At 36.5% G+C, this 26,144-nt stretch overlaps 1 protein-coding gene across 1 annotated transcript in view; it reads right to left on the reverse strand.

Annotated features, from left to right (window-relative positions):
• Positions 1-3,672: 3,672 nt before the first annotated feature.
• LOC114330866 (dynein regulatory complex subunit 7) overlaps positions 3,673-26,144 on the reverse strand; it is a 59,924-nt gene continuing 37,452 nt past the window's right edge. The window contains exons 7-10 of the mRNA XM_050655554.1: positions 25,435-25,734; positions 11,604-12,073; positions 5,495-5,696; positions 3,673-4,082 (exon numbers count right to left, since the gene is read on the reverse strand). Coding sequence (XP_050511511.1) covers positions 3,724-4,082; positions 5,495-5,696; positions 11,604-12,073; positions 25,435-25,734 — 1,331 coding nt within the window. The 3' untranslated portion in view covers positions 3,673-3,723. The remainder of the gene's footprint in view (positions 4,083-5,494; positions 5,697-11,603; positions 12,074-25,434; positions 25,735-26,144) is intronic.

Raw genomic sequence — 26,144 nt, forward strand, 5'->3', positions numbered from 1 at the left:
GAAAGAAGGAACTATCGAACCCTCCGCAACTGGTTGGAGTTCACCGATTGTACTAGTTAGAAAAAAAGATAACTCGTACAGATTTTGCATTGACTTTAGAAAAGTCAACGAACTATCAGAAAAGGACGCGTATCCGTTACCTCGGATATCAGAAATTTTGGATAGACTTAAGGACGCAAATTTCATCTCAACCCTCGATTTGAAGCAGGGATATTCTCAAATACCCTTGGAAGAAGCAAGCCGCCCAGTGACAGCATTTAGCGTACCCGGAAAAGGTCATTTTCAATTCAGAACTACCCCGTTCGGACTGCACTCCGCCGGAGCAACTTTCCAACGACTGCTAGACAAAGTAATACCGCCCGATGTAGAATTCGCGTTCGCATACTTGGATGATATCGTGGCAATATCGAAGACATTCCAAGAGCACTTATATCACCTACAAGAGGTCTTCCGAAGACTAAAAGAAGCCAGATTACAACTTAACTTCGAAAAATGTACATTCTGCCAGCCAGAACTGAAATATTTAGGACACGTTGTGGGAGCAGAAGGAATAAAAACTGACCCGGAGAAGACCAGCGCTATAACCGAACTTGCAGCACCTAGAAATGTACGTCAGCTCCGTCGCTTTATAGAAATAAGCTCATGGTATCGGCGACTCATAGAGAACTATTCGACAATAGCAGGACCACTAAACATGCTTCTAAAGAAAAAGATAAGATGGAAATGGACGGATAAGCAGGAAAACGCGTTTAAGGAACTCAAAGCAAAACTTACGACGGCTCCAGTATTAGCGTGTCCCGATTTCTCCAAACCTTCTACCTACAGACAGATGCGTCAAACTGCGGACTTGGAGTTGCGCTAACACAGAAATACGACGGCCAAGATAAGGTAATCGCATACGCTAGTCGAACCCTCACACCAGCCGAGACAAAATATTCCACAACGGAAAAAGAATGTCTATCCATAATGTACGGGATAAAGCAAATGAAACCATACATAGAAGGGTACAACATAGAATGTCTATCCATAGTGTACGGGATAAAGCAAATGAAGCCATACATAGAAGGGTACAACTTCAAGGGTATATCGGATCACCAATCTCTCAAATGGCTAAAGAATCTCAAAACCCCATCAGGTCGATTAGCCAGATAACTGTTCTTCTTATCGTTTCAACTAAAATATTTACAAAAAAGCAGATTTATTTAGCAGATGCCGCTAGGCACCTACTACCATCTCGTCAGTTGCGGTGGGAGATGGATATGTCGAAAATTTTTGCCTGGGCCAGAGAAAAGCAGCCTATGCAGTCTCTGATGAACCTCTAACAAGAGGTGAAATCGTCGATAAGAGTGCTGGCTGCACTCTCTGATCTGAGTAAAAATTGAGACAGTTTTGGTTTCGCACCGCAACTGAATGAATAAAAATGGTATACATTTTTATTTTTATTTTTTAAATATTTATACTTATAGCTTCCAAAAGCTGCAGGTTTCAAATACATAGTGATTCCATATCAGTTTGGTTGAGTGTATATAGACAGATGGATCTAAATTAAATGAAGGTACTGGTGCTGCAGTCATAACCCCAACATCGACAAATAAATACAAACTCACTTCAGAGTACTGCATTTACTCTGCTGAACTATACGCTCTATACCAGGCCACCCTTGCTGTAAATACATCCAATAATACCAATTATTTTATTATACTCACAAAATCTCTAAGTTTCGTAGAGTAAATCCAATATGTCTACCCAACTAATCCTTTGGTCATCAAGTTAAAACAAGAAGTTCATACCGCTCAACTGAATGGAAAAAATATTATATTCTTTTGGATACCATCCCATATTGGAATTCAAGGAAATGAAGAGGCAGACAACGCTGCAAAAGAAGCTGCAACTAGTGATAGTGCGGAGTGTAAGTCCTGAAACATATATATAGTCCGTCCGCTATAACTTTTCCCATGCGGTACGATTGATTCATTTTCAATCAAATTAAGTCAAAACAGAAAGTGAAACGTACGCCGATGAGTGTAGTATATAGTATACAGTATACAAAATGTATATACACATCGACGTTCGTTTCAATTTATGTTTTGTATACGAGTGTTTGTAGACGTGAAAGCGGCGGTTAAAAAGTGGAAAGTATCATCGGCCAAGCTACGCGAAAGTATAAAATTGATAAAACCCTGGCCAACATTACCAACAAGTCGGAGAAACCAGGTAATATTAACGCGACTCCGACTGGGTCATACGCGATTAACTAATAGCCATGTGTTTTCCAACAAACAAGAACCAAGATATGACAATTGTGAAGAAAAGATAGCAATCAAACATATATTAGAGAAATGCCCCGCATTAACGCCAAAGCGCATATTGTACAATATACCCCACAAATTAAGTGATATTTTAGGTCTACAGTGCAATATGCCAAACCTAAAATTTTTTATAACTTCAATTATAGTATATTAAGTATGGAGAACGGTAAGGGTTTTATACCGATCGAAGACAATTGTTTGGAGGAGGAGCAGTGCGACGACTCCAATTATTGTCTGAGATCGGTTACCCTTAACGTTCGACATGCTTATAACGTTTTTTGCACGATTGATACCATTATAAATTATAAAATTAAACATTTTCGTCATATTGACTAGTTTCATTCATTTTATCAAGATAGATACTTTGGTTGTTAGGTAGTAACTAGGGTTTTAACTATTTATAATAGGAAATAAGCCACAATATTATTAAAAAATGATTTTTATTAACGTTTCGACGCTATTATTTTTATAAATTATTAGAAGAATTTTTTTACTAAGCAACAACATTTTTGTTTTTTGTTTATGTTAGTAGTATTTTGTATTTTGACAACGGCACCCGATTTGGGCGTCGAAACGTTAATAAAAATCATTTTTTAATAATATTGTGGCTTATTTCCCATTATAAATAGTTAAAATTGTAAAAATGCCACAAGAAAATAGCTTCAGAACAACATTAGTAACTAGAGTGCATAACAACAATGGAGAATTGAGTTTTTATTTAGTTGTCAATAATTTTAAGTACAATTTTAATTATTATAAATTAAAATATGAGCGAAAGTGAATTTGAAGAAATTGAACGGGCTTGGAAAGAAGGGTGTTCCGCAATTATTCCCGAAAAATCCAAAATCCGTTATCAAAATACCTACCAAAATTTTAAAAAATGGTGCGAAGGCAAGAATTTAAGAATCGAAGAAAAGACTCTATTGGCATATTTCGTTCAAAGACATATGCAGTTGAAAGCTCCTGGAAGCCTCTGGGCAGAATATTCAATGATTAAATCCACCGTTTTTCTTTATGATGGCATTGATATTTCCAAGTTTTCAACTTTGATCGCGTATTTGAAGAGAAAAAATGTTGGCTATAGGTCTAAGAAAGCGAGCATTTTTAACTCGACGGTAAGTGAATTACTTACCGTCGAGTTGGAGTACTTACCGTCGAGTTGGATTACTTACCGTCGAGTTGCTAGTAAATGTCACCTACTGACGTAAAATCTGTCACGGTAAACAGTCAAAAATGATCAATCGTGCAAAAACGCTATAAACGCTATCTAAACATATTATTTAATACAAATTATTGTTCGCTACTATGGTTTCGCTAATAGTCAATTTGGTTGATGCGATTTTGTTAATAAAAAGAGAATACATTTTATAAATATTAAGTATTGTATATTATATAATATATATGCAAAATATAGTTAGCTATTTGTTAATCTTCTGCTCAGGCTGTGTGTTCTTAAGTTAGGATGCTTATCCAAATAGTCGACCATCATCTGGTATCTGATAGCTGCCAACTCTTTGTGTCTATTTAATCTAATTTGTAACGTCTTCATAATCAGCATAATATTATTCACTTCCTCGAAGTAACAAGCTTCCTCTTGTTCAGTCAAAATGTCGTGGTTGGTAGTATAATAAAGTTTCTTTGCTTGCAACCTCTCGTTCATTTTGTCAAAAGTTTTTTGAATATTGTTTGCTCTATTTACTAACAACTGTTTAAATTCTTCTAAACAAGCCTCTCTGGCTTCTTTGGCTTGCTTTGGTGTTAATCTAAGATTACCTAAAAATATTAAGTATGGTTTTAGTAAATTAAAAACAAGAAGAATGATATTGCTTTAGTAAATTAAAAACAAGACTAAAATGGTACGACCACGTAAGTAGAGCAGAAAATACATGGAGCTCAACAAGAACAAGGAGGAGAGGACGACTGAGAAGATCGTGTAAAAATTAAGTGGATAAAGCCATGTCAAAGAAAGGATTGGAAGACGGAGGCTGGGAAGATCGTGAAAAATGGAAGTCCTGAAGAATGGAAGGGAATTGACACTAGCTGATAAATATACAATATATATGATATTATCATCACCATGGACTCACTCCTAGCGGAGGGATTGACACCCTCTTTGAGCTCTTCTAATTCATTTTTTTTATTTATTTATTTATTGCTAATTTACAATGTACTTCAATACAGTAATAAGTAAATATGATGTATGTTCTTGGCTTGTGGCAGGTGTCGTCCATTGACGACTCTCTGGAATTTACCTAGCAGCTAGGTCTTCTGGCCAAAGTCTTTTTAGACATCTATCAACCAGTGGGGGGTTGAATAGTTCGTCTATGAGGTGGTTTGGATGGTCTGCGCTGCGATTGATGTATCTTCTGGAGTGATCAGCAATCACATCATTGATGAAGGGGATGTTGAGGTCTGCATGAAGGTTTTGGTTTGACACGTACCATGGGGCTTTAGCTAATATACGAATACATTTTGACTGGAATGTCTGTAGTATTTTGTTGTTGGATGGTTTGCTACAGCCCCACAGCTCAATTACATATGTCCACACTGGTTTGAGTATTGTTTTATAGATGGTCAGTTTGTTCACTAATGAAAGTTGCGATCTTCTGTTGATTAGTCAGTTCATATTTTTAACATTTAGGTCGAGGTGTCGTCGTTTGGCTGCAATATGTGATTTCCAAGTAAGTTTTTCGTGTAGATGAAGGCCCAGGTACTTTACTTCTGTTTTTATTGGTGTAGGTGAATTATTTAGGTGTAGTTGTGGACATCTAATTCTTCGATTTGTGAAATTTACTTGACAAGACTTGTTTGTGTTGACGTTTATTTTCCAGCATCTAAGCCAGTCTTCTAGTTCATTGAGATGAATTTGCAATTTGTTAAATGCTAATATTTCGTTGATGTCTGATGCTAGTATACCAGTATCATCCGCAAATGGTTGAGTGATTTGAGCGAAAACCAAACTGATGATCTGTTTACCAAGATAGGTAAAGTTTTCCACATTTTCAATCTGCACGTTGTTAATAGTAAACAGCGTGTTGTTTCTTGCATTTATTCTCATGGATTTAGTTTTAGTAATAATGATTTTCAATTTTTCAACTTTTCGTCTTTAATATATTTAATTAGAATAGTAAATGGTTACGAGTCATAAATAAAAAAACTGGTATTTAAAAATGGATTATACATACCAAATCTTGCTAAATATGGAGCAAAATAGTCTATTTCTTCCTCAACTTCCTTTTCCTTATAGACTCTCGCTAATTTCTCTTTATCAAGCATGGCCTGTCTATATTCAGCATTTTGTTCTTTATTAAATAGGGGAACGTCGAGTTTGGAAAATGCCATTTCACGTGCTCGTGTTAACAAAAATTCTGATATCTGAGCTTCGACCTAAACAGTTAGATATGTAGTTTATTTATAATAATATTATCAAATAGCATCGATAGAAGTCAGTCCCGGATTAAGAATCTTAAGGCCCCTAGGCAACTCAAGCTATAAGGCCCCAAGAAAGCTTCGCCTTCTTCCTCAAAAAACCTCGGGTAACCCCCCCATGACCGAGTGATATCCTTTAGATATATTAGTGGACACTCCTTTATTTAAGTATCACTCAGTTTGTAAAAACACACAAAACAATAAATACTGAGTTCACTGACTCGTACGCTGTCAACCGACGACTCAGCAATTAGCTTATACAAAATTGGTAGATACACTCGGGTGCAAAATTAACCGGTCACCTTAAAAATGGGTAATTTTTGATGTCTCGCAATTCCTAAACCTGTTGTCCGATTTAAGTGATTTTTTAATATGTTATAGCCTTATTCTTTAACAATACCGTTTTAATAATATTGTTGCTAAACAGGTAAATTTTCATTGTATACGAGGTGTACCAATGAAACTGTGTTTTTTTTAAACTTCGCATCACCCTGTGGAATATTCTAGCATTTACAAAATACTGAAATTGAAATCTAACTACAGCCTCATGTTTTCTAAACATTTTGCTTTTTGGTTCATTCGCGTACATTGGACCATAAAAAAGTTAGGTAATTTAACAACTAGCCATGTTTTTCATCAATATACGGTCTTTTTAAATAAGTATGGCAACCTTTCAAGGGTAATTCTCCATAAAAAAATAATAACAGTTTGCTTTATAAACGGTATGTCCGCAAATGCTTCGTTTGTGAGATAGGGGGTGTTGAAATTTTTCTTACAAACTGATGATTTATTTATTGCTTTAAAACCCGTTGAGATATGCAAATGAAATTTGATGTGTTTTAAGACGTAGTTATTGCACATTTTTTGACATACAACTAAGAATTTAATATTCACCATTGGCGCGCATACGGGTAATATGACAGCTCATATTACCCGTATGCGCGCCAATGCTGAATATTAAATTCTAACTTGTATGTCAAAAGTTGTATAATAACTACGTCTTAAAACCCACCAAATTTCATTTGCATATCTCAACCGGTTTTAAAGCAATAAATAAATCGTCAGTTTATAAGAAAAATTTCAACACCCTCTATCTTAGAAATTAAGCATTTGCGGGCATAGGTTTATAAAACAAACTGTCCTTATTTTTTCATGTAGAATAACTCCATAAAGTTTGCCATGCTCATTTAAAAACATACTGTTTTGATAAAAAACATGGCTAACTGTTAAAGTACCTAACTTTTTAAGGGTCCAACATAAGCGAATGACTCAAAAAACAGAATGTTGAGAAAACATGAGGCTATATTTGGGTTTAAATTTGAGCATTTTGTAAATGTTAGAATACTCCACAGGGCGATGCGAAGTTTGAGAAAAAACACAGTTTCATTGGTACACCCGGTATACAATGAAAATTTACCTGTTTAGCAACAATATTATTAGAACGATATTGTTGAAGAATAAGGCTATAGCATATTAAAAAATCACTCAAATCGGACAACAGGTTTAGGAATTGCGAGACATCAAAAATTACCCATTTTTAAGGTGTCCGGCTAATTTTGCACCCGAGTGTTTGTTTCAAACTTTAACTTTTCTGCACCCTGTAGAAAAACTTACTGTAAAAATACCTACGCATTACTACAACCTTCCTCGAGGCACTAACGAGTGGAAAATTATGTTGCAAAATTTTTAATCAAGTTAGCACAGAAAAGGGTAAAATGTTAGATTTTTTCTAACGGCGCGACTGCTCCCGGATTAAAGTAAAATGGAGCGACCGGTTTCGCTGTTTATAGGTTGTGCAGCATCGTCAGGTCCACGTAACACAATAGCATCATGTCATTACACTACACATTACACATCGTGTCGTTACACATCGTCATCCCTACTACTAACGTGTATTACTCATTAAATAATACAATTTTTGGGAAATCAGAAATTGACAACAAAACTAAACTTAGAGTATATAACAGCATAGTTAATCCGATTGTGCATAAGAAACATGAATAAATGATAAACACGACCGTGATAACATATTTTAGAAAAATAGCTGGAGTTACGAAGTTTGAAAGATTTAGAAATGAAGATATGAGGAAAGAGCTGGAGCAATAACCGATAATCATGCCTATTCTGTAACTCATTTCGATGATAGAAGTCAGTAAAATCGAATAGAAGTGACCAAGTCGAATAGAAATAGTCCAAATCCGTATTCCATAACTACTTCGGAATCTCTACAATCGTAATGTGAATAGAAATCACTTCGACAGCATTTACCCTGTCGAGATGAGATTTCGATTATCGGAATTGTGGTTGACCCAAGCGCATTTTGTTTTGTTTTGACGTTTATATTTTATATATAAAAATAATTAATTACATACTACTTATTTATAATTATTTATAGTATTTGTACCTTTTTTTAGCTGCTTAATTTTTAGTCTGTGGTGTTATTTGTTTAGAGAACTATATATATTTCATTTAGACATGTTGTACGAGTATGAATAATTGGACCTAACCTTATTTATTTGCTGCTTGGCGTCTGAATGTTTCCCGTTTCCCATTCACATTGTTGCCATATTTTGTTCGCATATTTTTTGTACAATTGCAATCAATGGTATAATGCACAAGAATAGCATACGATAGACTTCTTATGCGTTAATTGATAAATAAATATTATACCAGTATACTTGTATATTTATCAGTCAACGCTCATAGTCTGAACAAACTACAGAAAAGATGCCATTTTTGGGAAAAGCTGTTTAGCAGTTATTTCAACTGGAATCGAATCTTAAAGATTGCATATTATTAATAATATCAATTTTAAATAATTTATTAATAATAATGAATTAATAACATCAATTTAAATATCTTTGATTTAAAAGCATTTATACTTCTTATCTTCACTTATCTTTTTTATTTATCAGTTTATCTTCTTTTTTATATCAATTTTAATTAACTTTAATTTAAAACCATTTATCCTCTTTTGAGCTTTTTGCATCCAGTATTTACACGAATATTTTATTTACTTCTCAAAACTTTGAGGATAGTATGAAGAAAGTATGAAAACATTGAGGAAATGGCAACGGTGTCATATTTCAAGTAACAAAATAGGTCACAGAACACAATTTCGCTGGTTACTGCGCGGTTGCCACCTCCTCAGAACCGCGTGAAATCGAAGTCAGAGATTTCGATTACGATATGAGTTACAGAATACCGATCCAAACACAAAAATGACGCGATAGATATCAAACATTCCGATTTTGGGTAATTACGATTCGACTTGGTCATTTCTATTCGATTTGTTAAAAGTTACAGAATAGGGCTGAATGAGTAAGATCGAAAATAATAAATGAATTGTAGCCCGATCAGGGAACACAAAATTTTACGAAAACCTCCAAAAAAATAAAGGAAGGATTAAAATTTGGAAATAGGTATGTAGTTGAAATTGTCTATTATTATATAAGAAAAAGTTTACAATTCTACATCCCCTCCATTTTACAAAAATTGGGAAATACGGGGTGAAAAATATTTTCTCGTGGGTGAAAAAATATACGTTCAAAATAGGCTCGGAATTGGATAAAATGACTAATTCCAAGCAACTTTTGTTCTATAGAGTTTTTTCAGTAAGTCAATACTTTTCGAGTTGTTTGCGAGTGAATGTGTTCATTTTTAACAAAAAAATAAACATGTTTATGAACGGTTTTTCGTAGATAACTCAAAAAGTAAGTACTCTAGCGAAAAAAATATTCTTAGGAAAAATATAGCTTATAATAAATCGAAAAAAATGGTGTACGCGTGGGGTCTGCAGACCCAGCATAAGCAGAGTTGTAGCTAATGAAAAGTAGGTTCTTGTACGTCAAATTCCAAATCGAATATTTCAAGTGAAATAACCAAAAACAGAGCACTTTTCGGGGAAAATTCATTACAATTTTTATAAAGTATTTAAAATAAGGTTTATTTTTGTTTTAAAAAAAAATTCTAACATTAAAAATAAGTGAGTTACGCTCAAAATATTGTTGGTCCCTTTTATTTTTTGGTAAAAAATTGCGAAAATCTCCCCCTAATTATCTTCCCAAATAAAATTAATCATAACCGCTTCACAAGTTACTTTACTTATGTATTGTTTATATTATCTATAAGTCTCATTGGTTCAAAGTGCTCAGTTTTGAAAAAAATTGGGTTTAAAATAAAACATTTTTTGTTAATTTTGAAAAAAAATGGAATTGTTCATGGAATTAACTTAAAAATTATTAGTAATACCAAAAATCTTAAAGAGTAATAAAATGTACGTTTTGCTTTTCTGAAAATTTTTCCTTTTTTGTTTTCTTGTTATACTAAAATTGATTATGCTATGGCTGTCCAAAATTTGGCTAAATTCGTGATTAGTTACTCGTTCAAGCCATTTTAACTACAGCTTTTTCAAAAATAAGCACTTTGAACCGATGAAACTTACAGATCATATAAATAATACATAAACAAAGTAACTTGTGAAGTGATAATGATAAGATTTATTTGTGATGCTAATAAGGGGGTGATTTTTGCGATTTTTTTACCAAAAAATAAAAGGGGCCAACAATATTTTGAGCGTAACTCACTTACTTTTAATGTTACAAGTTTTTTTAAAAAACAAAAATAATCCTTTTTTTAAACACTTTAAAAAAGTTTAAATGAATTTCCCCGAAAATTGCTCCGTTTTTGGGTTATTTTACATGGAAATATTCGATTTGGAATTTTATGAAGAAGAACCTACTTTTCATTAGCTACAACTCTGCTTCTACTGGGTCTATAGACCTCAAGCATTCACCATTTTTTTCAGTTTTTTATAAGCTTTATTTTTACTAAGAATATCTTTTTCGCTGAAATACTTACTTTTTAAGTTATCTCCGCAAAACGGTCCAAAAACATGTTTTTTTCTGTTAAAAATGAACATATTCACTTGCAAATAACTCGAAAAGTATTGACTTAGGGAAAAACTCTGTAGAACAAAAGTTGCTTAGAATTAGTTATTCTATCCAATTCCGGACTTATCTTGAATGTATATTTTTCACCTTCGAGAGGGGGTATTCTCTATTTCTGAAAAATGGAGGGGATGTAGAATTGTAAACTTTTTCTTATATAATAATAAACAATTTCAACTACCTATTCCCAAATTTTCATCCTTCCATTATTTTTTTTGGGTCAGATTGTTCTTTGATCGGGCTATTGGTTTGGCAGCATAGAACGAATAAAACAAAAATCAAAATGGGAAAAAAAAAGAAAAAAAGGAAGGCCGAGAAAGACATGGATAGACCAATTCCATGATATAGGTGAAAATAGAGACATATAGTATTTCTACTACGAAAGCGATATTACGTAGGTCAAAATTTAGTAGTAAGTTTATAAATAATAAACATGGCAATAATGAAAAGTCACATTCTAATGTTTTGACAGTTCTCTTACGTCAAAAATTTTGACCTACGTAATATCGCTTTTGTAGTAAAAATACTATAGCTATAAGAGATATGAAGAACCTGGCCACCAGTAGAAGTGCTTGGAAGAAATGGATAAGATGCGGAACCCTACATCCGGAGCCCTGAAGGATTATGAAAAAGAAGGAAGAAGTTTTAAAACTTTTTGAGAGTTTTGAAGAAATAAAACATCGCTCTTACCTTGAGCGAATTGTTTAATACGTTCGGTGCCTATCTTAAACAAACGCCACTTGGCTGGTACCACATACTTAAATGATTCATTTAGTAACGCAGTACTACCGCCGACACTCTCACGTTTCGGTACTCTCGATGAAACCGTCGTGACGAGGCACTGTCGTCGTGGGTACGGAACATGTTAAAACACGACGCAAATCTAAAAATAGTGATAGAAACGATATAAACTTACATCTCTTATGTTATTGATAACTGTTGCTTCTTCTTTTAACTGATCCTCAAACATTAAATAAAGGGCTAACTGCCTAGGTCGCTTAAGTCCAATCTCCGCCTGATATCCATAGGTAAGTTCTGGATCGAATACCATTTCCTCTCCAAATTCTGAAATCGGTGGTTTCATGTAAATTCTAGTAGAAGCAGTTACGTTATTTTTGCCGTAATGAAATTTAATTCTAATTTCCCTCGCAACTATAGCAAATTCACGAATTGCTATGTCTTCATAAGAGGGTTTGCTTTCGTCACGTTCATATTTTTGAATTATTTTTAAGATTGGTCGTCTGAGAACTCCTCCAATTTTTACGGATGTTTCCTCATTCGTTTCGTAAGTGACTTGCCTGTAGTATAACCTATCATCTCTGTTCTTATAATGTTCGGTTATTACATTTGGATCCACTTCAATTTTATGCAAAGCATCATATCGACCTAAAAGTAATTCATTACAACAATTTTATTTATATAAAGTTTCAATAGTTTTTAATAAAATTAATATAATAAATAAAAAATATGAAAAAAATAGTTTTAAGAAACGCTTTTCTTTAGTTACGAGTGACTAAAATTAAACATATTATAAAAAAATCAACTGAAAAGCAAAAAATAAAAAAAAATGGAAAAATCTAACACACTCGTCAAAGAAAAGCGTGGCGCGTCTTCATCGAACAAACGGTTTTCGCACCACGCTTTTCTTTAACGAATGTGTTAGATTTTTTCAATTTTTTTTATTTTTTGCTTTTTAGTTGATTTTTTTTGTAACATGTTTGATTTTAATCACTCGTAACTAAACAAAAGCGTTTCTTGAAAATATTTTTTTTTCATATTTTTTAATTTTTTACTTTTTAGTCTTACACTTTTCAAACATTCAAATACATATATCGTCATGTTTATTAAAATATGTATAAAAGATATTACAGTAGAACCTCGATTATCCGTCAGGGCACCGGACCAAGGGTATGGCGGATAATCGAAAGGACGGTTAACAGAACATTAAAAAAATAATAAAAATTCATAGTACAACTCTCAAATTTCATTTGTATGGTTTGTTTGACAACATAAGAGGGATTTGTGTTCGTACAATCAAATCAATTTAAAATATTCTGAAATATGTGTTTGTTTTACTGTTGCTTCACATTTTGCGACGGCTGAATTTCTTAATCGGCATAAGATCATGCAATCTACTTTATTGGCTTCTTCTTGTTGAGAATACCACTCGATGAATTATTGCATATGCGATGCAGCTTCTCTAGATTATTTACGCAAATCTTTGTTAGTTACAATAGGTTCATCAATATAGCTACAGTCAAATTCCAAGCTGTGTCAGCTTCTGAATCTGTTTGGTCCGCCTTTGTTGTCATTTCAATGATTTCTTTATCTGTCAGCAATGGATAGCCGTTTGTGTCCTCATCACAAATCAAATTAGCTTTTTTTTTTAATTTATTTGCATTAAAATTATTGCTAATGTAGTCAATACAACTTTTGTATGTACCCTGACGGTTAACAGAGGTGACGGTTAATGGAGAGATGGTTAATCGAGGTTCCACTGTATGTACAAACATGAAAAGTAGTCGGAATCGGCAAAAAATTTGAAACCTTATTGTTTATTTACGAAGCATAACGTAAACAATTAACGTAAAAAGTGAAATTATATATAGTTCATATAATTAGCTACAATCTGTAAAAGTTTCAAGGTTCTTCATTGTAAAAAACAAAAGAATTTAAGCATTTTCCGTTAAAATAATTTTTTTATTTAAACAATTAATAAACAGAAACAATTTTTATTGACTATTCGTGTATTGTTCCCGCGAATGCATATGTCTGCAAATTTTTAGTCATTTGCATTGAAGTAAAGGCAGTCAATTTAACGTCCAAAGATTTGACCCAAACGATTGAACTAAAGAAAATCGTTTAATTAATTAATACGACAAAACGAATTCTAATGTTAATTGCAGCACAAAACGTCTCTACCGGTGGTTTTTCTAAGACTACGATAAAAACACGAATTTTTTTAATTCGAGTTTTGGTTGAAGTTTTGTTTCGTATCGTATTGAATTTTGACACTAATAAACGCCGATTTATATATAAACAAATATATGAGCGTTCAAAATTTGAAACTTTATTGTTTATTTATGAAGCATAACGTAAACAATTAACGTAAACAGTGAAATTATGTATAGTTCATATCATTAGCTACAATCCGTAAAAGTTTCTACATTGTAAAAAATAAGAGAATTTAAGCATTTTCCATTAAAATCCGTGTATTGTTTCGTGTATTGTTCCCGCTAATGCATATGTCTGCAAATTTTCATTCATTTACATTGAAGAAAAGTCAGTCAAATTAACGTCTAAAGATTTGATGCAAACTATTGAAGTAAAGAAAAGCGTTTAATAATTAATAATAAAAAGGCAACTTTACACAATCTTTATCTGTATCTGTAGAGGAAGGGCGAGTCAACTCCCACAGCACTTAGGCCACAATTTACCCATTGTGCATCCTCCCAGGGGTTGTCGTTCTTAGCTCATTGTCCAATCTGCCATTTCCAGGTAGGTGGACAAATCACCATGGGACATTTTCCCTATGTCGGCAGGTGTAGGCCAAGGCTTGCCGAACGCATACTCTCCGTATTGACGATAACTCCTTCGCATAGGACATGCTCGACATTCACATAGGACATGTTCGACAGTTTCGTCATATCGTTCACACTTCCTGCACGAAGGTGTGCCTACTAGCCACAGTGTACGGCGGCGTTTGCTTATTTGACAATGTCCAGTTAAAAAACCAACTGTCAAGCGTAGGTTTTTTGGTCATTCTCAAGTAATTTTCTGATGCTGACTTCCTAAGATTTCTTAGTGTTACTTTGGCAAGTCTACATCCTGGGCCTTCTTCCCATCTTTTCACGGTTTGCGTGTGGGAGTGACATTTGGCAATTTCCGCGATTGTTGTAGACCAACCAAAAAGATCACCAGATCCTAAGAGTCTTAGGCCTGCTGCCTTTCTAGCTAGCTGGTCAGCAATGCGATTACCTTTATGTCCATTGTGTCATTTAACATACCTTAGGATGATGTTGTTACCATCCGAAGCTTGGGCTAGTGACACTTCATTACTAGCTCTGATATGTCACGTGGTCTATTCAGGATTAGTAGTGCTTGTCTCCTCTCTGTGAAGATTATTATGGTTTTACCGGTTATACCTTTCCGGGTTATCTCTTTTGCTGCTATGGAGATACCAGCCAGTTCAGTCTGAACTACGCTGGCATTTTTGCCCATACTCCATTTTATACTAAGGTTCAGTGATTTGGAGTATATCCTGCATCCTGAGACTTTTTCCATTTTGGAATCATTGGTGTATATGGAACAGTCGCATGAGTTGCATATAGTTAGTATAATATGCAACAGTCACATATAGTCAACTAACGAATTGCTATATCTTCATATAGTCCAGTCGGGTTAGACGAATAACAGGCCTAACCTTGCATTAGGAGCTGCCCCAAATTTTATTTTTCTAATCTTTAGGGCGGGTCAATATTAGTATAAATTTAAAATCTCGACTGAATTCCACGGTTGCTTTAGCTGCCATCTTGATTTTAAACGAGAACGGTTTTTGCTCAATATCTCCGCCATTTTCAATTTTTTGACAAAAAGTGTAGAAACTGAAATTGTTGAAAATGTGATTTTCTATAATTTCATTTATTATAATTTTTTTTGCGCGGTCGATATTTTCCGAGTTATGAGGGGAAAATATAGTGAGAGTTGGAGCATAATTATTGAATTATCTCGTTTATTATTAGTTTTACAACAAATATGTACCCATACAAAAATTAAGAGAATTAAATTCTACACAATTTTGGTCTCTTTCATTTTTTTGCTAAAATTATTATTTAAGGTAGTACGTATGCGGTAATAGCGCGTGCGTAAGACCGGATTAATTTTATAGCAATTGTTTTTGTCCAATATCTACGCCATTTTCAACTAAAATTGTTCAAAATATAATTTCCTACAATTTCTTTTTAACAATTTTTTTCATGCGGTTGATATTTTCCGAGTTACATAGGAAAATATTAAAAAGTGGTGGGGGGAGCATAATTATTGAATTGAATTTTGTTTCCAAGCTGCCCCAAATTTTATAATTCTATCCTTTAGGAGAGATCAATAGTAGTGTAAATTTAAAATCTCGACTGAATTCCGCGGTTGCATTAGCCGTCATATTGATTTTAAATCAGAACTGTTGTTGCTTAATATCTCCGCCATTTTCAACTTTTCGACATAAATGGTGGGAAAGAAAATTGTTGGAAATGCAATTTCATACAATTTCTTTGGCACAATTTTTTTATACGATCAATATTCTCCGAGTTAAGGGGGAAAATAATGGAAGCGGAGGGGAAGCATAATTATTGAATTGTCTCATTTATTATTAACTTTACGACAAAATTGTACATAAACCAAAATAAAGAGAATTATATTTTATACAATTTTTGAAACTTCCAATGAAACATCAACCAAACTAAATATATAAAAGACATAAAAAGACATTATATGCATTAAGTTCATTTAATTTTATTAACTAGCGGGTTTTATTGGTTGAATTTGCCTGTCGATATTTTAAGTTTTATGTCAGCTAATATATCGCGATGTTTCAGCAATTTTTTTTAAATTTTGGATATTGTTTGGGGGGAATTTTCCAATTTCCCCCTTGTAGACCCGCCACTGGTTCTCTCGAGAAATTGTAGTAAATCGTAATTGCAACAATTTCAGTTCTTACACTTTTTGTCGAAAAATTGAAAATGGCGGAGATATTGAACAAAAACAATTGCTACAAAATCAATCAGGTCTTACGCTCGCACTTTTACCACATACGTACTACCTTAAATATTGATTTTATCAAAAAAATGTACGGCATCAAAATTATACAAAATTTAATTCTCTTCATATTTGTATATAATATTTGTTGTAAAACTAATAATAAACGAGATAATTCAATAATTATGCTACAACTGTCACTATTTTCCCCTCATAACTCGGAAAATATCGACCGCACGAAAAAAATTATAATATATGAAATTATTAAAAATCGCATTTTCAACAATTTCAGTTTCTACACTTTTTGTCAAAAAGTTGAAAATGGCGGAGATATTGAGCAAAAACGGTTCTCGTTTAAAATCAAGATGGCGGCTAACTCAACGGCGGAATTCAGTCGAGATTTTAAATTTGTACTAATATTGACCCTCCCTAAAGATTAGAAAAATAAAATTTGGGGCAGCTCCTAATGCAAGGTCAAATGCTATCCCGACTGGTCTAATAAGAGGGTTTGCTTTCGTCACGTTCATATTATTAAATTATTTTTAAGATTGGTCGTCAGAGAACTCCTCCAAGAGACATGTGTGTAGTATAACCTATCATCTCTGTTTATGTATAATGTTCTTCTTCTTCTTTAAGTTCCATATTCTATCGAAGGTTGGAAATCATCATGGCAATGCGGACCCTGTTGACTGCCGCTCTAAATATCTCTGCACTACTGCATTCGAACCATTCCCGTAAGTTCTTAAGCCAGGATGTTCTTCGTCTTCCCACATTTCGCTTTCCTCGGATTTCCGAGAATTGTTATCAACTATAATTCCAACTCTCTGTTTGTGATTGGGGTCGTTGTTTCCGGAATAATACAGAGTTCCATTTCTGGTGTTACATTTTCCTGATCCAGGCCATTGTATATCGCTAAGGCCCAGTATGTTAATCTTCATTCTGCACATTTCCGACACAGCGTTATCGAGTTTGCCTGATTGGTATAAACTTCTTACGTTCCATGTTCCAATTTTCAATGCTATAGAGTTATTCTTATTTGTTTGACAGGGATTTACCTTGATGACGACCTGAGAGGCCCTGTGGTCTAAATCTGATTGTCCTCCCCTGCCGGATCTTGGATTCCGAGCTCCATGATCATTAAGTAAATTATCAATTAGTGGGTCCATGATGATTTTTACTAAGGATATCCACGCGGATCTTTAATGTGGTAGTCATCCCGTGGCTTTCCACATCTCAATGCCGTTGACTAATTTAGCTCTTCCGCCTTCGGAGTTAATTTCTCGACTCCAGGACAATGAAGTGCCCTACCACGTGTCGGTTCTTCCACCCGTAGCTGTTGACAAGCAAGCAAGCAAGCAATTTGATTTAACCCGACCTGTGGGATTTGTTCACCCTCTCGAAGGAGTACATTCGGGTGTAACAAGTCATTGGGGCGAGGTGTTTTGACCCGAGTTATACAGGGATCACCCCACCTCGCTCCAATGCCCCAGGCCATCCCTTTCCCCCCCATAGCACGCTGATGCGCGATGGAGGCACAACTATCGTAGCCAAATGCTCTTCACAATGGAACCCTGGGTAATAAGATTCCACTGTGGTATCCTAATCGAATGCAAAAAACTAGGCCCAGCGTGATGCGCTCTATGCCTTTATCTTCTTAATAACTTATCCGCGGTACTAAAAATTGCTTGCTTGGGCCCCGAGTCATCGTGCCGAGCCCCACTGAGCCCTGTTGGGCCCTGCTGGGCCCCGCCCGATGACTCGATGCTCTAATTTTTTTGTGTTTTTGGTTTTTTTAATTTTTTTGGGGGCTTTCGCCATTTTTTTATTTTATATGAATTTTTTTGGGGGCTTAAGGCCCTTCTAATTTTCTAATATTTGCTTACCTTGGAGGTGGTCGTGGTACTTGGACTTCGTGGGTAACGCTATCTTCGGCACTTGTTTCGAGCTACGAACACACTACTATCACTTATCACTTTTAGTTTATCCTATAATTTGTTGTTTCGGGCGTCTGTGCTTCCATCGGTGGAACTCGTCGTATCTTAGCGTCTCTCGCAGTATGTAATTTGGGTGATGTTCTAATTCTGCGAATTTGACCCTTGCCTTGTCTGTCATGGTTTCTGTGACTCTCACCTGTTGGAGTTCTCTGAACAGGAATCTTTCAGCTACATATCTTGGGACTCTGACGGCCTCCCTCAAGCTGTTGTTATGGACTGCTTGGATCTTCTTCTTGTGTGTATTACATACGTGTCCCCATGCGAGAGACGCATAAGTTAATACCGGTAGGATTATACTATTTATCAATCTTAACCTTGTTTTGAGTGTTAGTTTACTTTTTCTGCCTGTGAGTCCTCTTAGATTCGCTCTTGCTATGTTGGCCTTCTGGACTGTGGCTTCTACGTGTTTTTGGAAGGTTAATCCTTTATCCATAATGACTCCTAGGTATTTGGCTTCGTTTTTCCACTCGATGGGCCTGTTCTGCACCCTCAATTGTTCCTCTGGCTGCTGTCTCCCTTTCTTGTATAGAACCGCTTGTGTTTTCTCTGAATTTATGGCTATCTTCCATTTGATACACCATGCTTCAATTTCTTCTAGTGCAGTTTGTAGGTTGGTCACTGCTATATCTGCGTTTCTATGCTTGGCCGCTATTGCTGTATCGTCGGCGTAGAGGCTCATGAGGGTACCTGGTGTTCTAGGTACATCTGCGGTGTATATCGTGTACAGCAGGGGTGACAAGACCGCTCCCTGTGGTACTCCAGCCTCCGGGATTCCGAGTTCGGACAGGACTTGTCCTATCCGAATCCTGAACCTCCGGCCGCCCAAGTACGACGAGATTAGCCTCGTCATCGCTCCGCTGTACCCGTAATCCCGCATTTTGAATAGGAGCCCCTTGTGCCAGACTCTGTCGAATGCCTTGCTTACATCCAGGAACGCTGCTCCAGTGTACTGCTTATCATTGAAACCGGCTGCTATGTACTCGGTTAGCCTGAGGACTTGTAGTTCGCTGGAGTGCTCTGCTCTAAATCCGAATTGAGCCTCTGGGATGATATTTAGTCGGGTTGTTTCCGCTTGCAGTCTGCTAAGTATGACTCTTTCCACTATCTTGCTGATCGCTGGAAGTAAGCTGATTGGCCTGTAGTTCTGTGGGAATGTGTGATTCTTGCCAGGTTTTGGAATCATGATGACACGGGCCTCTTTCCATCTGTTTGGGAATGTCTTGAATCTTAATATTGCGTTTATAATATTTGTGAAATACACTATAGCTGGCTTTTCTGGGCAAATATTTTAGGGCTCTGTTGGTTATTTCGTCGAGGCCAGGCGCTTTTCTCGGTGAACTATTTTTGATATGTTCATTGATTTCTTCCGGTGATGTTGGGGGGATGAAGTCCTCTGGGTCTTCTGGTCCTTCTTCTTGTTCTTCGACTTCTTCCAGGAAGTCGTCGTCTTCATCTTGGTGGAAGTTCAGTCTGCATTCATCTTCGAGTGTAGTCCTCATTGCCTCTGCTTTATCTTCTATGGTGTATACCATGCCGTATCTTCCATGTAGTGGGGGGATGGGTTTCCTGTCGCTTCTCAACATTTTCTGGAGCTTCCAGACATTTCTCATGTTTGAGTCTTGTTCTTCCATCTCTTGTACAAAGTTGTCCCATTTTTCGCTACGGTGGAGTTTTAGGGCCGTTTGGACCTCCCTATTTAAAATATTTGCCCAGGATTTATCTACTCTGTTTCTTGTTCTTTTTGCTGTTTTCTTTGCTCTATTTTTTTCCCTTATCAACTCTTGTGTTTCTTGTGGTATGTCTTTGAACCTTCCCATGAATATCTCGACATCTTCCTCTGTTGTGCTGTTTCTAATTGCCTCTTGGATGATATTTTCGAACTCTAGGACTTTTCCTTCTATTTCTTCTGGATTGTTTATTACTGGCACTATGTTTATTCCTTCACTTACTAACCTTTTGTAGTTAGTCCACTTTATTTTCTTTTTTGTTCTTTTTGGCGGGTTTGTCTCTTCCCATGTTCCGATTTCTAATAGGATGGGGTGGTGGTCAGTTGATCCTTCGTCCAGCGTGATTAATTCTGATTGCAGTCCTAGGTTTTTGGCTACAACTAAGTCGATGTGTGTCGGAAGTGCGTTTCCTGGGTAGTGGGTAGGTTCTTCTGGGCCCATTGCCATTGTGTCTTCGTTGTTTTCTATGTATCTGTTTAGTAGTCGTCCATTCCTGTTCGTAGCTCTGTCGTTCCAGTTGGGGGATCTTGCATTCAGGTCTCCTATTATGATGGATGGTTCGGCGATGTTTAGGAACGCATCTAGGTCATCGTCCATTAAAGGGTCTTGTGGTCTTACGTAGGCTGATGTGATCCTTATTGCGCCTTGCCTCATGTTAACTTCTATTGTTGTGGCTTCCATGTTGACCAGTGGTGGAGTAGTGTAACTGGTGTGTCTAATACCCTTCTTTACGAGGATGGCCGTGAGGTCGTTCCTATATACGTCGTATCCAGGAAACTTTAGGTTGAAGTTGTTGGTCAGTTTTGTTTCCTGAATTGCTACGATGTCCATCTCGTATCTGTTGGCGAGTTCATCTAGTATGTTCTGATTTGTGGTTATGCCGCCCGGGTTCCAGGAGCCTATCCTCAAGTATACCCTCTCTGCCATTAGTTCTGTGCCTGCCTGGTGCTGAGTATCACCTCTTGGACTACCTTAGTCACGATGTTTGTGACCATCCTGACTAGGTACTCTTCATCTGGGAGGGTTGGTCGGTTGGACGGTGTGTTGTTCTGCGCTGGTTGGTCTCCCTGCGTGGCTTGCGCGTAGGATACCCCGGTTGCCTGCTGTCTTCGGTTTGGTGGTGGTCGCTGTTGTGACCTCTGTGGTGGAGGCCTCCCCCAGGTTGGGCACCTAGGACATCCTCTGTAGTTGGCTGGGTGGCTCCCATTGCAGTTGGCACACGTTGCCTTGACTTCTCTGGCTCTCTGGCACTGCTTTGAGTGGTGTTCTTCGCCGCACTTCACACATCTCGGGTCCTTGTGACACGAGTTCTGGGCGTGATGGTACCCTTGGCAGTTGAAGCACTGCGTCGGTCCTGCTGCCTTGTGTAGGTCCTCTACCACAACTTTCATGTGGCACAGGTTCGTTACCCGCTTTGCTTTTTCCACGTCTTCCTGATCCAGTGTCATGACAAACATGGGTAGTGGCCTCCTTTTCCCTACTCTCGTAGACATGTTACGTGCTGTGTGGCAGGTTATTCCATATTGGTTTGCCATGTCTTCTTGGATTGCCTTCTCGGTGGTATTCGTGGGCAATCCTCGTAACACTAATTTTGGTTTCCTGTCTTCGTCGAGTGGAAAGGCTATCCATTGTAGCCTCTTTTTCTCTTTGGCGGCGTATGCTTCTGCATATTCCTCCACTATCCTTGTCATCTTTCTGTAGTCATCCGGGCTTTTAGCCTGGATGAGCGTCTCTCTGCCACTTCTGGAGATTTTGTTTGTGGTGATGATGCCTTTGCCCTGGGCTATGGTAAGAATAGCCCCTGTCTCGCTGACACTCTGTAACTTAATTACAGGCGGTTTTCTGTATGGTGTTACCTGGTTTTCAGGTAACACGGCTTCTTCGGCGTCTTCTTCGTTTTGGTTTGTTTCCATTGACACTGTATCAGTTTGACTGGAAGCGGCAAGCGCGTCCCTATCTGTGCTCGTGGATGGCACTGGTTCCTCGGGGAGGGGTAGCTGTAGCTGGGGAGCTAGTTTCATGGCTTTTTCTTGGTTGGACGTCCATGTGGCGGCTTCCTCGTCGGTTAGTGGAAGGTGTGTCACCAGGGGTGGAAACTCTTCCTTTCTCTTTTTCCTCTGTTGGGTGGACGCCTCCTTCGTCGAGGTGGTAGCCTTCTGGCTGGGTGGTCGAGTCTGCTCGGTGGTCATCTTTTTGGTGGCAGGCTGCTCTACTGGTGGCTTTTTGTCCGTCTTTTCGGGGTTTTTCTTCTCCGATTTCTTTGCGAGTTGTTTCTGGAGAGCTATCAACTCGTCGAATCTGGCATCCATCTTTTCGCTCATTCGTCGAATCTCCGTATTCAGCTCTTTGATCTCTGCCTTCTGTTGTGCGATCACCTCTTCGTATTTTTTGTTGTTTGCATCAACGTTTGCTGCAAATTCTTTCATCAGGGTTCTGAGTCGGTTGATTTCTGCGTTGGCCTTTGTCAGCTCGTCTTCGCTGGCGGCATCCTCTTCAACCCGCTGACGTTTGGTAGTGCCCCCGCCTTCGGCGCCTGGGACGTCTTCGTCCATGTCCTCGACTTCCTGGGTGGCCTCGATGTTCTGGGAATCCTCGACTTCCTGGGTGGCTTCGGTGACGTTCTCGGTGGTCTCGACGTTCTGCGTGGAGTCCTTGCCTTTTGACTTCTTTTTCTTTTTTCTTATTCTACGATTTTGGATCGTAAAACCGTCTTTTCCATCTTCCTGGTCGCTCGAGTGGTCATCGCTGCTCTCTTCAGGGTGCTGTAACAGGAGGGACTCTTTAGAGTCTGCATATCTTGGCGGGGAAAGCGCCTTGGATCTGGGGGGTGACCGAGATCTGACTCGTGTCATCTTTGGTTGGGAGCGGTAACCTAACTTTTAGAAGAAGCCTTTTTTTCAGCCGATTGGCCCGACACCACATCGACTTCAGGGTTGGCTCCCTGCACAACAGCGCGGTAGTTCTCGTACCTAGACAGAACTAGGTACGGGATCCTCTTGATTTTCTCAACTCTCTGACCTTAGGGGCCGGGGCTGCAAGATGTATTCTAAATAACTACACCTTGCAGTGTCGAGGCACAGTGTTTTAAACTGTACCCATTCCTAACGGAGGCACAGAGAGTATCCCGTAGCGGGCTCACGTCGAGCCCGCTATTGCTTATTCTGCTTTCCAACCCTTGTTTGCAATGTCTCAGAAAATTCAATGAAATCAAACTTCCTGAGTTTCACCACATCCAAGAGGTTGGCTTTTGCCTCTGCTTCCACGTCTTCGCGTCTAGCGAGAGCGAGCGCTCTAGTGTTGCTGTGCTTACATTCACAGCCGTACTAAGAAGTACGTTACACCAAAGCACTTCCCTCTCCTCGACTTGTTGCGCTGCTACTGCTGCTCGTCCGCACTCTGCACGTCTTGTCTCTTCGGCGGCTACCGAGAGACTCTACTCCCGTAGCTGTTGACCAACAAATGGGAGATTACTTATACCGGCAATCGTTAAATATCTTTGAGATGATGGAAAAAGCTTTAAAATGACATATTACAAAGTTTAATATACTCATTTATTGTTAACATAATTGCGAAAAAAGTTCGGAATTGCAAAAAAACTAATTTTTTAATAACTGCTGTAAAAATAAGTGTACAGGTTTAAAATTTTTGTCAAATGAGGATTCTTTGGTGCTTAATAGGTGATAAAAATTTCAAAGCGATTCATTCAATTGTTTAAATTTTATTCGAATTGTTTATCTCAGAGAGCATTTTTTTTGCAATAACATAAGTCAGAAAAAAATGACGTTAAAACCATTCCACAGCTGTCAAATGTAAGAGCATGAGCTATATTTTCAATCTTGTTTAAAGAAAGTGAATAAAAAATGCATTTATTAGTAATAAATAATTATGCAAAAGTATCGTAAATCTTTCCTTATAAACTTTTTATTTTGTTATATAAGAAATTATATATATTTTTTACAATTTTTTATCAATTATGATATAAATAACATTACTCGGTAGTTGTGCACTTAAAACAGGGTAAAAAAGTTAATTTTTTTGGAAAAAGTTATTCAAAAAGTTTATAAGGAAAGATTTACGATACTTTTGCATAATTATTTATTACTAATAAATGCATTTTGTATTTGCTTTCTTTAAATCAGGTTGAAAATATAGCTCATGCTCATCCATTTGACACCTGTGGAATGGTTTTAACGTCATTTTTTTCTGACTTATGTTATTGCAAAAAAAATGCTCTCCGAGATAAACAATTCGAATAAAATTTAAAAAATTTAATGAATCGCTTTGAAATTTTTATCACATATTAAGCACCAAAGAACCCTCATTTGACAAAAATTTCAAACCTGTACACTAATTTTTACAGCAGTAATTGCGAAAATAATTGTTTTTGCAATTCCGACTTTTTTCGCAATTATATTAACAATAAATGAGTATATCAAACTTTGTAATATGTCATTTTAAAGCTTTTTCCATAATCTCAAAGATATTTTTACTAAAAAAATCATAAGTTTCACTGTTTTCCGTTTATTTGAAAAAAAAAGGGAAAAATGTCATTTTTGACAGTTAATTGTTTATAAATAAAAATGGCCGCCAGATCCTACGCAGGAAATAGTTACAATTTGTTACTCTAGGTATTACTTGTCGAAAAAACGCTTCAGAACCCTGGCTGCTCAAGTGTCACGGACAGGGTATATTTTTGTCTTATTACCCTGGCCTATATACTTAAATTCACTTGGCGAGTTTTGCCAACAAATTTCCTTGTCTATATTTTTATATTATGTATTTGTACTCGCTTACTGAATATCATTTATGTACACAGTGATGAGCGTACTAACATTAGGCAAAATAACATGTTGTCAAATAAAAAGAGATAAAAGTAGTAAAGGTGTAAAATTATTGATACAAACCAATAAATTTACATTGGATTACATAGTTTCCCACCTTTAGACGAATTTTAAAAAAATTCTCCTGTCAGAGTGACAGTTGTCATTGTCATACTACTAAAGACGTCTATATAAAGGTGGGAAACTATGTAATGTAATGTAAATTTATAAGGTCCTATCGATAAGTTTACACTGCTACTAGTTTCCTCTCTTTTTATTTCACAGCGTATTATTGTTTACATCTTTTGCGTTATTTTGTAGTCTATTAGCGCTCTCATCACTGTATTATATTTGATATTATGTAATATTAACATTTATTATTGAACCATACACCTTATAGTTATGTTTAGTGTTTCTGTGAACTATTTTGTTACCTTGTTACAGATAAAGCGTACCTTCATGGTTAAAAAATATAGTTCTTTTTGCATGAACATCATCTTCATTACGAATATAGATATGTTTGATAACAGCATCCTCTCTTCCTTTGTCAAAATAATCTGTAATCGCATTCGTATCACACTTGCTAATACTTCTTACAAATTTGTCATGACGATATTCAAATTCCTCTTCTATCACTTCTGGAATTTTACAATCAAAATCTTGAAATCTCGTGATTCTGGAGACAAGTCCATCGCAAGAAGTAAAGGGAGCATATTCTTCAACGAAAACGCGTTTAAATTGTGTAGTTCTACATCCTAAAAAATTAAGCTAGAATAAATAAAAGTATTTAGCAGTACCAGAGAAAGACAAGTAGAAATAACTTTAACATGAAGTAAAATCTCCTTTTTGTAATTGGTATACAGTAGAGCGTCGATAATCCAAACTAATTGGTACAGGGGTAGTTCGGATCATCAAATTGTTCGGATTATCGAAAATATGTTCAAAATACATACAAAGCTCATAAACATAGTACATATTATGTACCCACATACGTTTAAGTTACAAGGAATAAAACAGCTGCATAATAAACAAATATATTGTATGTATTTCTGCATAAACAAAACAAAAATCCGCGGTCATATTTTGCCCATATTGTCATATTAAATCCAAAAATTCGATCCGTGATCATATTTTTTAATTTTATAATTTTTTTTGCGTTCGGATT

The sequence above is a fragment of the Diabrotica virgifera genome, chromosome 7 (genome assembly GCF_917563875.1).
Source record: "Diabrotica virgifera virgifera chromosome 7, PGI_DIABVI_V3a".
NCBI classification, from domain to species: Eukaryota; Metazoa; Arthropoda; class Insecta; order Coleoptera; family Chrysomelidae; genus Diabrotica; species Diabrotica virgifera.